The sequence below is a fragment of the Rhinolophus ferrumequinum genome, chromosome 13 (genome assembly GCF_004115265.2).
Source record: "Rhinolophus ferrumequinum isolate MPI-CBG mRhiFer1 chromosome 13, mRhiFer1_v1.p, whole genome shotgun sequence".
Lineage (NCBI taxonomy): Eukaryota > Metazoa > Chordata > Mammalia > Chiroptera > Rhinolophidae > Rhinolophus > Rhinolophus ferrumequinum.
Window position 1 is genome coordinate 38,388,791 of NC_046296.1, and position 16,856 is coordinate 38,405,646.

Below are 16,856 nucleotides of genomic sequence, written 5' to 3' on the forward strand. Positions count from 1 at the left end.
CTCATGATAAAGAGGGAAGAGAGGTGTAAAGGGTGAAGAAAAGAAGAAACCTGATGTTGGCTGATATACCTCTTCATTTTTTTCTCTTCTTTCCCTAAAATCCCAAAATCTTAGGCCACTCTCAGATAAATGGTAAGAATCCATAGAGAAGATATTTCTGATCAAGAATCTTCCTATGTCTTCCCTGTTCCAAGTATCTTAGCACTGTTTCCTCTCAAACTGACCAGAAAATGTATCAGAAGTAATCAATACTGTTCAAGAGCATAAAGTTCCAGTAAGAGTATTAAGAAGTAAAACATCAAAGGAAGGAAAAAGCTCCTAAAACACATAGGACAAGGCAATATACAAAACGACCTCAGTCTTTGGTATAGGTATCATTAAAAGCCTAATAAATTGCTAGTTTCACAAGTCTATTCAGTATGCCTTTTCAGAATTAATTACAGTGTCAAGTTTACGTGATGGTTAACCGACTTTTTTAAAAAGATTGTTCTGCTACTGTTTCCATGACAATGACACTTTTCCATCACAGTTTTAGAAGTACCAAAGTTACTATTGGCATAACATAGTATACCTGTCATTCCTATCCAATAAAATTATTCAGCTGTACAATTTGATACATTAATTTGCATATTGACTGGAATACAAGACAATGTTTTAGGGTCAGTTAATCTCTAAAATTTCAAAAGATTAAATCATGAAATTAATCATGAAATATTTGGTATGTTTAAAATCAACATTGTGTCCTTTCTTTAAAACTAAAATTTTTGATCTCTCATTGTAAGAACAGTTGACTGGAATTTCATGACAGCGTATTTATATGGCTAAGAACAAATCTGGTATTTAAAGAATCGCAATTACAAGTTTCTGAGTCTCTTTTTTCTGTTCTTCACATAGTTTAATGTAATCAGAACCACTTATTTGATACATTAAGTGGGAAATATTCTGCTAGGCCTAAGATTAAAAAAGAAAAATAAAGTATAGCAAGACATAAAAGAGAGGAACATGCTTTTAAGGAATATTCAGTCTAGCGGAGGACAAGGGGGTTTCTCACATTACAGCCAGTGCTGAGGTAATGAGTGACGATGAGATACAAATGCAATGAAATGAGGTCTGGATAAGAAATAAGAAATTGCTTTGGGAGCTGGGAAACTCCATTCGCCTATATTCTGGATAGTTGTGATTTCCGAGATAGGATTCTAGGGCGTATACTTGGGATAAAAGGAGAAGCAGCAGCAAAAACTTGAAGGGAGAAACATAGAGGGTACACTGGAAGAAAACTGAAGCAGAGAAGGAATAGGAAAAAACTATAATCAGAGGTAAAATGGAAAGACTGCTGGCTTTGGAAGCAAAAAGCATTATTTCTTCTTCTGAGAAAGAGTCAGAGTGAAAGACTGAAAATACAGATACATTTTGAGATTGTAAGGATTAAGGAGGTCATCATCTACTTAGAGGCAGGACGTAGCTGAAGGCTTTCAGGGGAAGTAAAAAATTTTAGACTCGTCACTGTAATGAGTCAAAAAAGAAAGTATCATAATACCAGGTACAATGAGAGCTAGACAGATTGAAAATACAATACGTCCAATCAGCATTGTGTGACCTTCTCTAGCAACTTTCAATTTGAGAAAGAAAGCAAAGAAGAGAGGGGCCAGTATGACAAAGGACTAATGCGGCAAGAAATTCTATGGTCCCCATGAAAGCACTGGAAAAACAGATGCCTTTGTGGTGCATGATGGATAGGAAGGCAAATGAAATTCAAAGAAGCTAGCAGATCCACTCAGAGACCAGAATAAAGAAGTCTCCCCTAAACCTGATTTAGAAGTAGAGACAACAATGGTTGGAAAGCAATGGATTGGAAGCCCTCCTGTTCTTCAGAGGCCAGAGCAATGCTTGTTTCATAGAAACTGCACTCACTGAATGACCTCCAGACCTGTTTCTACAGAATATGAATTACTAAAGATTACTAAAGGTATTCTTGCACAAAAGGATAATGTAACCTGAAAAGAAGTCCAGGGACCCTACGAGTACACTGCCTCAAAAATCATGAGATATAATCACATAAGCACCACCACCATCTCTAAATTTACAGGAGCCATACTTCTATTTGGAGACTTATGTTTCTCACAAGACTGCTTTATTAATCACATTAATTTTATATTAAAAAATGTTCATAAGAAATAGAAAAACTATGGAATCCTATGATAGTTTAAAAATCTAAGTCAGTAATTTGAAATCTTCCCATAAAAGGAAAACTAAGCTAAGATGGTTTCAAGGGAAATTCCACCAAATATCAAAAATTCAATTCCAGTTTTACATAAACTATCCCAGATTATAGAAATAAAAAACGAGGGGGGAATACTAACTCATTTTATGAAGAATAACCTTGATAGCAAAATGCCATCTAAAAATAGGAAAATTATAGGCCAAATACACTCAACACCGATAATATTCCTTAAGACATTAACTAAATCAAAATTAAATTTCTATAAACCAGCAACAGAAAGTAATCGTACTGTGTATAATAAATAATGGAAACAACCCAAATGCTTATCAATAGTAAAATGATATTGAAAATTATCGTATGTTAATATAAAAGAATATATTCAGCAATAAAAATCAATGAAATACATGTACAAACCATAGTACATGTAAATCACTGGAGTATAATATTGAAAAAGTCAGTCATGAAAGAAGACATAATAAAATTCCACACGATAGTCTAAAAACATGCAAAGTCATTCAAGTATATGATAAAGCTATAAAGAAAAGCAAAATACAAAATCCAGGATAGTGCTCTAAGGGAAAAGGTAATAAAATCAGGGAAGGGCACGTAAGAACTAACAGTAATAGTAATGTTCTTTATACCTTCTACATACTTCATAAGAAATGTTACTCAATATGTTACTTAAAAACCTCAAAACAACTAACAATGAACACACAGCTCATAGCATGATTCTCCTCCCTCTAACATGCTCTAAATTTGTCCAGTGTTTGAAGGAGCACTGACTGTGGCTCAACATTCTATAATAGATGAGAATTTTCTCCAAGGTCTCCTTAACGCTGCTTTTTTTAAAAAAACAATTTTTATTTTATTTTATTGGGGAATATTGGAGAACTCTGTGTTTCTCCAGGGCCCATCAGCTCCAAGTCATTGTCCTTCAATCTAGTTGCGGAGGGCGCTGCTCAGCTCCAAGTCCAGTGGCTGTTTTTCATCTTTAGTTGCAGGGGGCACAGGCCACCCTCCCAGGCAGGAATTGAACAGGCAACCTCGTTGTTGAGAGCTTGTGCTCTAACCAACTGAGCCATCTGGCAGCCCCAGCGGGGGCTCTGCAGCAGCTCATTGTCTTCAATTTAGTTGTGGAGAGTGCAGCTCACTGGTCTGTGTGGGAATCGAACCGGCAACCCTGTTGTTCAGGGCTCACGCTCTAACTAACTGCGCCATCCAGCCGCCCCATCCTTATGCTGATTTTTAGAACAAATCCAGGAATATACACCCAATAGAGTTCGTTCATAATGCCGATTATCTAGCCACATATTAAAACAGCCATAATTTGCTGTGATTTTAATAAGTATGTTTCAATCTTACCATATTCCACCCACAGTTTAAAAAACTTGAAAGCTATTCAAGTTTTGCCAAAGTCAGTCACATTAACATCAAAACCTGTCCAGGGATTTCGGAGTTTACCCCATCTAAATACCAGAGACAAAAGAAAAATTTTTGCTTGAATTTTTTTTTTAATTCAGTTTTAAAATAGAAGGCACTAAGAATACCAAATTCTACATATGCAAATTATTTCATTAGCAATTTCGTAAGAGTGAAATATTTCAAATGTTAAAACATATTCAATGTTCTTTAGATAATTCTTTGAAAAACTGTGGGAAAATTACCAAGGCTTCAAACGAACCTATGAAAAGACAAAAACAAAAAAACCCCTACAAGATTAAAAACAACAGTTCTAGTGTATATGCAAACATGAGGACTCTTGGAACCTATCAGAAAATAAGTGAAAAAATAGTAATATGGACAGAGTTCTTATTATAATTTCTCATTTGACTGTTAAATAAAGTACAAAAAGGAAGAAGTACCTAGAAATTCACTCATAAAAGATAACATTCTCACTGGAGATAAAAGCATTTAAGCCATTAGCTAAAAAGTATTTGTAGTCTCAGTGCAAGCAGGGTTTGGTGAATGGAAAGATGAACACCAAAGTGATTCCATGGATATAACTTAAATAAAAACCAAAATAATACATTTCATTTCTGATGATAAAATCCAATTTGGATCAAATTAAATACAATTGATAGATATAATAAACACGATACAGCAATACAGGGCATGTGCTCTGGAGTCAAGCTGGCTGGCCCTGGCTTGAAATCCAGTCCCCACCACATTACAGGTGATAAACACGAGATGCTTAGCAAAGTGCCAGGCATACAGTAAATACCAATCTTATCACCCTCCTCCTGCTAACAGCCTGACAATCATTTATAAGTAATCCCATTTTCATCATTATTCCTCAACTTATCACTGGGCTATAGTCCTTGATAAGATGTATGAACCAAAAAGATCTAGTAACACCTGTCCCAATGTCTGCTCTCATAAAAATAGAGGAAAAAAGAGAGATCTTTGCTTCCTTTAATGGAGTTTACCCCACAGCCACATATTTTAAAATTAAATCCTCATTTCTGGTTCCAACAGGGTAAAGAGATTTCCATTATCTTCTCTTCCAGAAAATCATCCCAAAACAATAATGACAGCAAGAAACAGAAAAACTTGATTTGATATGTAACCCTAAAGATCAATCCTAAATGCTCAGAAGAAAATCAGATTTGCCCTGAGAACCCCAGAAAGGCAGCATGAGGTATCACAGCAGGCAGAGTTGAGAAAGGATGATAAAAATAAGGAGACTGCCCAAACAAAAGCCTGCATAAGGATAATAAATTTCTCTGCCTACTGTGGAATTTTAGTATTTGGCCTTGAAAACCAAGGCCAAACCTTCCTTCCCACTTACTGATTTAAAAATAAATAAATAAATAAAAATAAAAAATCTCACCAAAATAAAAGGAGAAAATATTTCCTCTTATCCTACCAGTGCAAAAAAGCAGATGATATTCTGACTCATAAAGCCATCCTGACAAATATAATTTCTAATACATAAGTCTAATGAGACCACCAGATTTTGGAAATTACTGCTATGTCCTGTGAAAGTAACTTTTATTTACCCTCTAAAAGAAAATCTAATTTGGTATCTTGCTTTCTAAATAATGTTACTCTGATATTAATATGTAAGCGACATCTCAGGTTTCTAAAGGGTCTAAATATAAATACATGCATGCTCTAGTTATTAAGCTGTATGCAAGGGGACCACTCACACTTGCTGTTCCTACAGCCCAAAGTTAAAAGTATAACCAATGTCCCAGAACATGAGACTTATTTAAATTACCTAATTTCTTTAAAAAACAAAAAGGTGAGAGGAGACATAAATTTTTGCTTGTTTAGCCAGACTTTCCATGGGAGGACACTAAAGAAACTGATTAAAACTGGTTGTCCCCAGGGCAGTGGTGGCAATTCACATAAAGTACAATAAGAAATGTGTCCCTGCTGGCCTGGTGGCTCAGGTGGTTGGAGTGCCGAGCTCCTAATACCAAGGTCTCCGGTTCGATTCCCACAAGACCAGTGAGCTGCACCCTCTACAGCTAAGACTGTGAACAATGGCTCTCTCTCGAGCTGGGCTGCCATGAGAAGCCGGAGGTCGGCGTGAGCTGCCGTGGGCTACAGTGTGCTGCCAGGAGCGGCCGGTGGCCAGTGTGAGAGGCCAGCAGTCGGCTGGAGCTGTACAACACAGAGTCCCTAAGGAAGGGGTCTTCGGGAGCTGGAAGCCTAGGAGACTTATCACTGTATTTTGACACACATAAATGTAGTTACTTATAAATAATTAAAATTAAAAATTGTAAACTGAAAAAATAAAAATTGTAAACTACCTTAATTACTTGCAAATATCTAATCCTTCCTATTTCTTATTTTAAGTCATTAAACCTCACTCTTCCCCAACAAATGTGGCTTAAGAAAGTTACCTTAGCATTTCAACTTCTGCATTTTCAATAAAATATCAGCATACTCACATTCGCTAACTTCATGAGTTATTTCTATTTAAAGGCTTTTGGGAATCCACAGGATCAACACTTAGCCTGGTACTTATTTGTAGGGTGTCTTATGATACTGATGAACTACTTTATGTTTGCCTGGCATCTTACGAAAGGGTCAAGAGATCATTATACACTTGTATACCATCAGTATTCAGTAGGCATCCAACAAATTCTTAAACAATTAGACAACATCAAAGCCATACAAATACTGAATCTTTTACCCATTCCGGCAATATCTTAATTTGCCAAATAGAAAACACTAAGTACACAATAAGATCATTAGAAATAATCTAATTATTGAAAAAGGTAAAGGGTATTCAGTCAATAAAAAAACATTATGTACTCTGAATCTGACAATAAAACAGCAACACTAAAAAATATAAGCATAATTGAGGAAAAAATGGGATTTTTTATTAGGATTACAACTATGTTTTAAAAAAGACTGGCTAACATAAGAACTGACTATATAAAATGATTCTATTTATAGAGTTCAAAACCTAATCTGTGATGTCAGGGCAGTGATTACTCTTGGAGTGAGGAGGGGTAGTAAGTAGCAAGAGAACCAAGAGGAGTTTCTGAGATGCTAGTTATGTTTTGTCTTGACATAAAGTTTTGTTACACTGATGTGTCTATTCACTTTGTGAAAATCCATCAAGCTGCACACTTAGAATTTGTGCTCATGCATATAATACTTCATTTAAAAGTTTTAAAACTCATCTAAAACAAAGATAAAAACTAAATATAATCAAATGCTAATCATATTAAAGTAGCAGGATTACAACTTTTCTTTTTTATTTCCTCAATTTTAAAGATTCTCTGAAATATATGTTTAGGCTGCCTTAAATCCTTTCTAGAATAATGAAGAGTAAGTGCTTCCTATGTACTAAATCCTGTTCAAAATATTTAATACATATTAAATCACCTAATCCTCATAACAACCCTATGAATCTGATATGTTATTACTGTCATTATAAAAGTGAAGAAACTGTGACACAGAGGTTGAATAACTTGCCCAAGATAACAAATAAGTGGCAAAGCTATAATTTCAACCAAGGTACTCTGGCTCTCAAGTTCATGCTCTGAAACATTACCCATACCATCTCTCCAAAACAATTTTACCTTTTTATAGGGCAAAAAACATAGTTAAGAAAATAAGTTACTTAATCAATCTAAATCATTACCACCCTATTATTATGTAGCTCTCCGTACAGTTAGATGTTAAAATATAGGTACAAAACTGCTTATCAGGATAAGTGGTATAATTAAATGGAGTAACTGTGTATTACTCAAAGCTTCCAAAAGTATATACTAGTAATATACCTCTCTTCTATTCTGTTCTTATCCATGAGAGGTTGCTTAATCCACTGGTTAACCAGTCGTTGTCCTTGAGGGGTTTTGCATTTATTCAGCAATGCAGCCAGAGACTGAGAGCCAGTGGTGTCTTCAACAGAACCCTAGTAAACAAAAAATAAAATAGAATGGCATGGTCATTATTAAAAATCTTACTATGCCATGAAAAATAATTTTGGCAACAAGAACACTTAATATTCTTTAAATATTAAATGAGAAATTTACACAAAAGTTCTTCCTAAAACCAAATTTTCATCCTCTTAATTTGTATTTTCTGTTATATATTTTTCCCCAAACCAAAACCGCTTTACAATTACTACGTTTTAGACATAAAAATTATCAAAATGTAATTTTTTTAGACTGCCATAATATAAAAAAAATTATTAATAAAGCCAGGACAAATACTATTTACATAGCTTACAACTAGAAAAATATAGTAATTCAAAACTACTTATGAAAGTATAATATTTCAAAATGTTTAAGCTCCTTAGTAAGATTCTTCAGGATATATCAGAGGAAACATTTTTTTAACCATTCAATATTTTTAATCTATGTTTTTTGGGTTTTTGGTTTTTTTTTTACCTGAAAAAGATTAAGGGCTCTGACTGCTGCAATATCCAATTTCATGTACTGGCTGAAGTCAAAAGTAGTCATTTCAAATTGTCCAAAGTTTGAATCATCTGATAAGAGTTCTAAATACTTGATTACTGCAGACAAGGATGAAACTGCAATCTAAAATTAAGAATTTAAAATAAAAGGCTATTAGAATTCTAGAGATTTTTTAAAAAAACAAATGGCAAAATAAAAATAAATTCCAAACACATCATTTTCCTTAGTGTTCATTTCCAATCCAAACCAAGAAAATTAAAGTTTAAATAAATCCCGTAAGATTAGAAAATGATTTTTAGAAAGTGAAAATTTACTGTAACAACAGTACTACCTATAATAGCCAAAAGTAGAAAATACTCAAATGCCCATTAAGAGCAAAATGGATAAAATCTGGCATGTTCACACTATGGAATAAAATATAACAGATATAGAAACAAACAATCCACAACTTCACACAACAATATGGATACGTCTCCCAAACATAATACTGAACAAAAGAAACCAGACACAAATGAGTTATGTACTATGTGGTTCCATTTACATAAACTACAAAATAGGCCAAATTAATCTACACTGTCAGAGGTAAGAACAAGGGTTACCCTGGGTGGGGATAATGACTGAAGGAAGCATAAAAGGGTCTTTAAGGTGCTAGTACAATTTTGTTTCATGGATGCTGATTATGTAGGTATGTGCATGTTATGAAAACCCAGTTACACACTTACGATATATGCACTTTGCTATATGTATATTTAAGTAAATTTAAATAAATTATTATTGTGTGTGGTCTGACTGCTCCACCGATCATCCGTTCCCCTGGTCTATCGCCCTCTCCTCGAGACTATATCCTGAGACACAATGATATTGAGCCAAATTAAGCCAACCCCTATAATGCAATATACAGATGATGCATTATGGAATTGTACACTTGAAACTTACATGTTATTAGCTAATGCCACCACAACAAAGTTAATAAATTTTAAAAAATAAATAACTCCACAATGGCCTCTAGGTGTTGAAAGAAGAAACGGTTGCAGCTAGCAGAGGTTGTTGGTTCGTGAGGTTTACGGGAAAAAGCCATCTTTACAACATTTAAGTGCAAAGTGAAGCAGCAAGTGCTGATATAGACGCTACAAGTTATCCAGAAGATAGCTAATTAATGAAGGTAGCTATACTAAAAAAGAAAATTTCAATGTAAATGAAACAGCCTTATATTGGAAAAAGAACCCATATAAGAGTTTCATAGCTAGAGAGAAGTCAATGCCTAGCTTCAAAGCTTCAAAGGACAGACTGATTCTCGTTAAGGGCTAAAGCAGCTGGTGACTAAGTTGAAGCCAATGCTCACTTACCATTCCAAAACTCCTAGGGCCCATAAAGACTTATGTTAAATCTACTCTGCCTGAGCTCTATAAATGGAACAAAGCCTGGATGACAGCATATCAGTTTACAAGACGGTTTTCTGAATATTTTAAGCCCACTATTGGAACCTAGTGCTCAGGAAAAAAGATTCCTTTCCAAATAAGACTGCTCATTGTCAATGTACCTGGTCATTCATCCAAGAGCTCTGATGGAGGTATACTGACCAGATTAATGTTGTGTCATGCCTGCTCACACAACATCCACTCTGCAGCCCATGGATCAGAGTAATTTTGACATTCAAGTCTTATTATTTAAGAAATGCATTTCATAACACTATACTGCCATAGATAGTATTCCTCTGATGGATCTGGGCAAAGTAAATTGAAAATCTTCTGGAATGAATTCACCAATCTAGATGTCATTAAAAACATTCCTAATTCACAGGAAGGGGTCAAAATATCAACATTAACAGGAGTTTGGAAGAAGTTGATTCCAACTCTCATGGATGACTGAGAAGTTCAAGACTTCAATGGAGGAAGTAACTGCAGATGTCATGGAAATAGCAAGAGAACTAGAATTAGAAGCAGAGCCTGAAGACATGACTAAATTGCTGAAATTTCATGATAAAATTATTAATGGGTGAGGAATTGCTGCTTATGGATGAGCAAAGAAAGTGGTTTCTTGAGATGAAATCTACTTGTGAAGATGCTGTTCAACTTGCTGAAATGACAACAAAGGATATTTAGAATACTATATAAACTTAGTTAATAAAGCAGTAGGGTTTGAGAGGATTGACTCCAATTTTGAAAGTAGCTCTGTGGATAAAATGCCATCAAACACTATCACATGGTACAGAGAAATTGTTCATGAAAGAAAAAGTCAATCAATTTGGCAACTTCATTATGTTCTTATTTTAAGAAATCGCCACAGACATAGTGAGCAGCTATCAACATCAGGGCCAGACCCTCCACCAGCAAAAAGATTATGACTCGCTGAAGGCTCACATGATGGTTAGCATTTTAGCAATAAAGTACTTTTAATTAAGGTATGTAAATTTTGACAGAATGCTATTGCACTACAATATAGTGTAAATAACTTTTATATGCACCGGGAAACCAAAAAAATTCATGACTTGCTTTACTGAGACATACGCTTTATTGTGGTGGTCTGAAATGAACCTGCAATATCTCCTCGGCATGCCTGTACTGAATATAAAATAAGCATTTCAGGACATCAAACTGACAGCCCAGTAACAAATTCTACTTATTAAAATATACCCAATACTAGATTCACTGTAAATGTACATATTTTTCCTGAGTGATAACATAGTAATCTATCTGTCCTTGCCAGACTAACAAATTTATGAGGCTGTCACAAGCATCTCCTCCTGTGTCACCAGGAAGCACAGATAAAAACACCTTTTAGTACCCCTAAAAGCTTCTTCCTATTTTCAATAGAGAGATACGTTTCTCTACTATTGGAATTACTGCTCATCCAAATTGGCTTTTGATTATGTCACACGAAAAAGGTAAAACAGATAAACTCAGTTTATAAGGATCAAACTATTTTGTGATGAGCATTCACTGCAAAATCATAATAGTCATAAAGTCTCAGCTCATTCTAGTCTGAAATCTACTTTGAAAATTATAAGTTATAGTTTGTTGTCTTATTTAAATATACAATAGAATTTTTCATTTTACTTAAGTGATCCACAAATATTTCATCAAGAGTTTCCAATATTTTACCATAAAAATATCTCTCAAGTCATACCCACCTCGAAGAGTTGAACAGTAAGATTACCTTTAAACACTGAAAATGCCAGTTACATTTTTTGCATATTCATTTTCTACCACTGAATGTAAATAACCAGTGCCCATTTTTTAGCTAAACTGTTTAAATGTAGCATTTATTATGCAATTACGTGCTGTATATACTTTCACCTTTATCCGTAACTTCCTACTCTCCGTAACAATCCTTAAGACAAGTATTTTTAACCTTATTTAACAAATAATGAAACTGCCTCTCAGAAAGGTGAAGTAATTTATAAAAGACCCCATAGTTTGTACATTATAAAACTTTGATAGGTCTTTTTTCCCCTCCAGTCACCATGCTATCTCACATACTTTAAGTGACAGTAATCAGGCTCTTTCACATGAAACCAGTAAGTCTTCTTCGCCCCAGGGACATATGTTGTATAAATATTATGAAAGTATATTTAAGGTTATGTTTAAATTTTTCTAGTCATTTCTACAAGCTTCATTATAGATAAAATAAGCTTACTATATCAGCGATTCAGTTTTAGGTTTGAGATATGTGACAGATGTAACATTCTTAAAAAGTCACTATTATAATTTAAGATAAATTCACACTTGTAATCCACATACCTGATTCTCCATTTCTGGCAAGACAGCACTATTCACCTGTTCTCCCTTTTTGCCTTTCAACAACCGGTTGAGGTCCTGATAAATATCTTTTGTGGAAAAGTCAGTTCTTTTTCTTTCTGTGATCAGAATGCCTCCTCTCTGAATAATCTATTTTACAAGAAACATTTTAAATTATTATGAGAAAAGTAGTAAGGAAATGATAACACTGACGAATGTAAAATGACAACAGCTAACAAATTATTAACCCACCTTAAATTTTTATACAACATGCAACACATTGGTAAAACATGTATGTATTAACACATATTTTCAAAACCTATAAACTAAATTTTCATGGATATTTAAAATAATGTTCACATAAAGCTTTCAAACAATAGACCCAATAGTTAAAAATCTTAACAGAATAGTCTTGGCAAGTTGTTTAGATACTACCTATGCTAATAATGCCCATCACAGATTTTCTAGCAAGCAGTTCCTATGGTATTTGAGGCCCACCAAAACAAAAGAACCCTTGGGGAATAAAAGATCCCTTAAGATATATCTAAATACTAAACCATACACTTATACAAATGGCACAATCAGAATTTTGTTAAAAGAATCAGTAAAATAAGAGGCTAACATTCCACTCGAACTATCAAAAAATAATCCTGAAGAATTCCATCTTATTTATTTGATAAATACCCATGCTAAATAGAGTAATAAATAGTATTGGTTTTTTTATGTCCCTAAATCACCTTTTTACTCCCTAAACTGTGAAAGCATTCCTTGTATCAATTGTGATTTGATTTGATTTGAACCCTTTGTGGCTGGCATTCTGTTACTCTTTTGGAAGGGAGGGATGGAGGGGAAATGATCTGAGTAGAACAAGTTTTAAATAAGCAAGTTTATTCTAAAGTCCTATTCAAGATACAAAGTTTATGTCAAAGATAAACATTAAGACATTGCTCAAAATAAAACATTATGATAACTAGATTTTTAAAAGTTTGACTTTTCAATTATTTTTTTCCTTAAATAAAACAGTATCATGTTAATTAGAGCCTTTCCTAGGCTTGGTTTCTCCTCTATCGCTAGACTTACTCCCTTACCTGCCTCAGTTTTCCCATGTCGCCAGCAGTCTCTCCTCCTGGTAAAACACATTCCTTTGGTCCAATCTGAATCAGGAGCGCCTCCAGAGTGGAGAACTGATCGTTATCGGGGAACTCACACAGTCCTAGTTTCCTCTGCACGGAGTCAACATACCCAACTCCGACCTGTCTTTGGCCATCAACCGTAGACATTTTAACACCCACAACACCAATGGAAGTTGACAAATCACTGTTACCAAAGAGAATGTCTTCAAACTGAGAAAGATTACCTGGAGAAGCCTAAGCAAAGTAAAGAAAAAGTTTAAGAAACTGTTGAATGTACTTTAAAATTTTACTAGCAAACAAGAATTACTCAACCTGGATGAATTTTGTTAACAAAAATGTTTCCTTACAAAAAAAATAATTGCTTATAACCATGTATTTCCAATAATTATTACCAAGTTTCTATAAAGTATCCTCCCTGTTTTTCCAATTATTTTCAAAACACTTGGGCATATCTAAAAATAACTGTATCAAGTGATTTTCAGTTTGAAATTTGGCAGCTGGGTTTATACACACACACACAATCATTAAGGAACCCAGTAATAATACTGTCAATGCGATACTTAAATTTTTACATTCTGCCAAACTATCCAATGGTGGCACATACAAATATTTTCATCAAGTAGCTATATCTCATAGGAGAACAGTATTATTAACTTAAATTTTGACCTTGGAAAGTCATCTCTCTGTATCAATATATTTACCTGTGAAATGCAGATTGTTTTAAATCAGTGATTTACAAATAAAGGGTCCTTGACATATTTTCAATATTTCAAAAAGGTTAGAAGTATCTCTTTAAGATTGCATAAAATAACTTAGTTAAGTTTCTTTGCTTTGGGCTGGACGAATTGGTGGGTGACACTGAATATTTCAACTGACAAGCTGACATTAACATGAGGCATCCCGTGGCAATTGATAACCATGGTATGAAACATGAGATAGTAACAAATAGTCCAGATGAGCACAGTGACAGCCAAATTTAAGCAACCAATAGCTATCAATAGTTCTTAAATGTCATTAGTGGCATAATCATGATAATTATTTACTTTTTCACAATATGATTCTGAATCTCCTATAACTATGGACTGTTAATTACAATCTGGATCAAAAATAAAATGGAAAAAATTATCTGATATTCAAATAAAAAAATGATTCAATCATAAGTATAAATGTCATGTTTTCACATACATGCTTTGGATTTACACACAAAGATTATGAAGCACACCTTAAAATAACTCTCAAAAGTGAACCAGTAGCTAATAAAATTGGGTTCTTGGGGGTCCGTGAAAATGAAATGACTGGTAATCTCTGAACTAGATGGTATCGAAGGTCCTTTCCTACTTCAAACATACAAAGAAATCAATCATAGAGATCCAGTATTTCAAATATCATTAATCCTTTACAATAGAATCAATAAGCTAAAAAATGTAAAACAGAAATACACTCATAGATACAGAGAAGAAAACTGATGGTTGCTAGGTGGGAAGGGGGTTAGGAGATGGGGGAGAAGGTGAAGGGATTACAAAGTACAAATTAGTAGTCACAAAACAGTCATGGGGATGTGAAATACAGTATGGGGAATACAATCAATAATGCTGTAAAGACTATGTAGGGTGTCAGATGGGCACTGGACTTGTTAGGGGGATCACTTCATAGATTAAATAAATGCCTAACCACTGTGCTGTACACCTGAAGCTAATATAAAATAATACTGAATGTCAACTACACTTAAATATACATATAGTCATGGGATGGAAAGTACAGCATAGGGAATATAGTCAATGGTATTGTAACAGCTGTGTATGGTGTCAAAGGGTAGTAGACTTGGGGGTTTTCACTTTGTGAGGGGTGTAAATGTCTTATCATTATGTTGTTTTATACACCTGAAACTAATTTAAAAAAAAAAGGAAAAAAAGAAATACAAAATAATGTAAATTAGTTTCTAGCAGTTTTAGATCTGAACTTCTTCAAATGTCAGGACGAAGATGCCACCTTTTAACCTGATAAAGATACATATTTTAACATTTTTTTCCCCATGACCTAAAAGGAGTTAAAAAGAATTCATGGTGAAAGATTCTCATGTGACATAAAGGAATGCGGTTTGACAGACTGATAACCGTGGTAATAACCTGAACTTATGATTCCACATTCTGTTGTTACTGAGTTCTGTCAGGAATGAGACAGAAACTATCACTTAGTGGTACCCTCAATTTTCTGTCAAACAAGACATAGGCTAAAACTCTTAAGTAAAAGACCCCACTTTCTCAGGATGACAGCAATGAAATTTCCAGAAATCTCCATAATGTAGAATGCTAAATTCTCCCAAACATAATCTTCAGTAAATGTCTATATTTACAAATTGGGGCGGAAGAATAGAGAATGAAGACTGACGAATATTATATTTGAAGCAGCACCAACATCAAAAGTTTATTGTATTAAACTCTGCAAGAAAGAAAAACTCACAGGACTTTCAAGTGGGAAAACATCTTTAAAACCTTCTAATTTGTTTATGAAGAAACAGATGCAGGAGAAGGTTGGGAAATTTGCAAGATCACTCAAGAGACAGAGAAGAAATGAAAAATGCCGACTAGGAGCCTAGAACATTGTCCCTCTTACCACACACTTATTCCAAGAGGAAATCTCACACCCTCAACAACATTTTCACCACTAATTTATTCTAGTATTTACTGAGAACCTATTCCATGAGGGTATTGTGTGAACAAACAAAAGCACGATTTCAAAGACTAATAAGGAAGACAGCTATTAAATAAATAAAAATAGCACTATCTCCTTGAAGGCATTAGAAGCACGCATGTCAATCACCCTTTAGGCACACCACCGAGTATGATCACCATTAAAGTTCCACTTATAAAAAAATTATAATCGAATGGAAGAGAAAGGCACATACAAAGATATACATTACAAATGTGTATGCATGCTATCTGGGATACTGTAAATTTGTGTGAAACTAGTTCAAAAACAGTAAAATCAAATCCTTGTTTAATGCTGTATTCAACTTTACGTAACAGCTATGTATTATTTGTTTCAGGGACAGTGACAATGGTCAAAACGTTCATAGTCTTAATAAGGATCCACCAAATTTCTGAGTTATTAAATCGTAATTTTAAAAAAATAACATGCTAAAGAATATTAAAGCTTCCCAAAGCATTTTGCTATCACACCTGGTTAAAATATTAAAACACACAGAAGAATTCTCTTACATTTTAATTTTTATCTATTCTTAATAAATTATAAAGGAAGAGAATTACCTTAAATGCCAAATACCAATCATTCTCCTTGGAAGCCTTATTTCCAGCTCTATTCTTATAAACTTCAACTCTATACTGACGAACTAGAAGAAGATCTTTTACAAAAGACTCAAAATTCATTTTACTAAGCACAACACTCTCCAGAGTCTTTGCTCCTAAAAAATATTAAAAATATGTGTTACAGATTTGAGGATTTGAATACATTCCAAGTAGTAATACAATGTCCTCTCTTCCCCCAGCCAAGTTGTTCTCTCAGTAATTCATTCATTCAACACTTACCAAGCACCTATTATATGTCCTAGGGACTTTGGTAGAAGAGAAACCTAAAATAGTGAATGAATAAACATAGCCCCCCTGTTCCTGTGGAGCCTGTGAATCAAAATTAAAAATTGAAAAGATACAAAGACAAGAAATTGAGTAAAGCTATATAGGTAACCTTACTTGTTCTTTCTGATATTTTTTCATAAGTTTGAATACAAGTCTTATGTCATAACTATACAGTATTTTATATAGAACAGAATTAACTTTTTCCAAAGGTCCATAAAAAACTCACTTAGTCATTGCAACATTTTCCAGGTAATATATTCACATAGCTTAAAATTCAAAGGTTCAAAAAG

At 34.0% G+C, this 16,856-nt stretch overlaps 1 protein-coding gene across 1 annotated transcript in view; it reads right to left on the reverse strand.

Annotated features, from left to right (window-relative positions):
- Positions 1-16,856, reverse strand: part of MSH2 (mutS homolog 2) — a 63,108-nt gene that overhangs the window by 38,461 nt on the left and 7,791 nt on the right. Inside the window, exons 2-6 of the mRNA XM_033125347.1 lie at positions 16,240-16,394; positions 12,929-13,207; positions 11,844-11,990; positions 8,077-8,226; positions 7,465-7,598 (exon numbers count right to left, since the gene is read on the reverse strand). Of these exons, the coding sequence (XP_032981238.1) occupies positions 7,465-7,598; positions 8,077-8,226; positions 11,844-11,990; positions 12,929-13,207; positions 16,240-16,394 (865 nt within the window). The remainder of the gene's footprint in view (positions 1-7,464; positions 7,599-8,076; positions 8,227-11,843; positions 11,991-12,928; positions 13,208-16,239; positions 16,395-16,856) is intronic.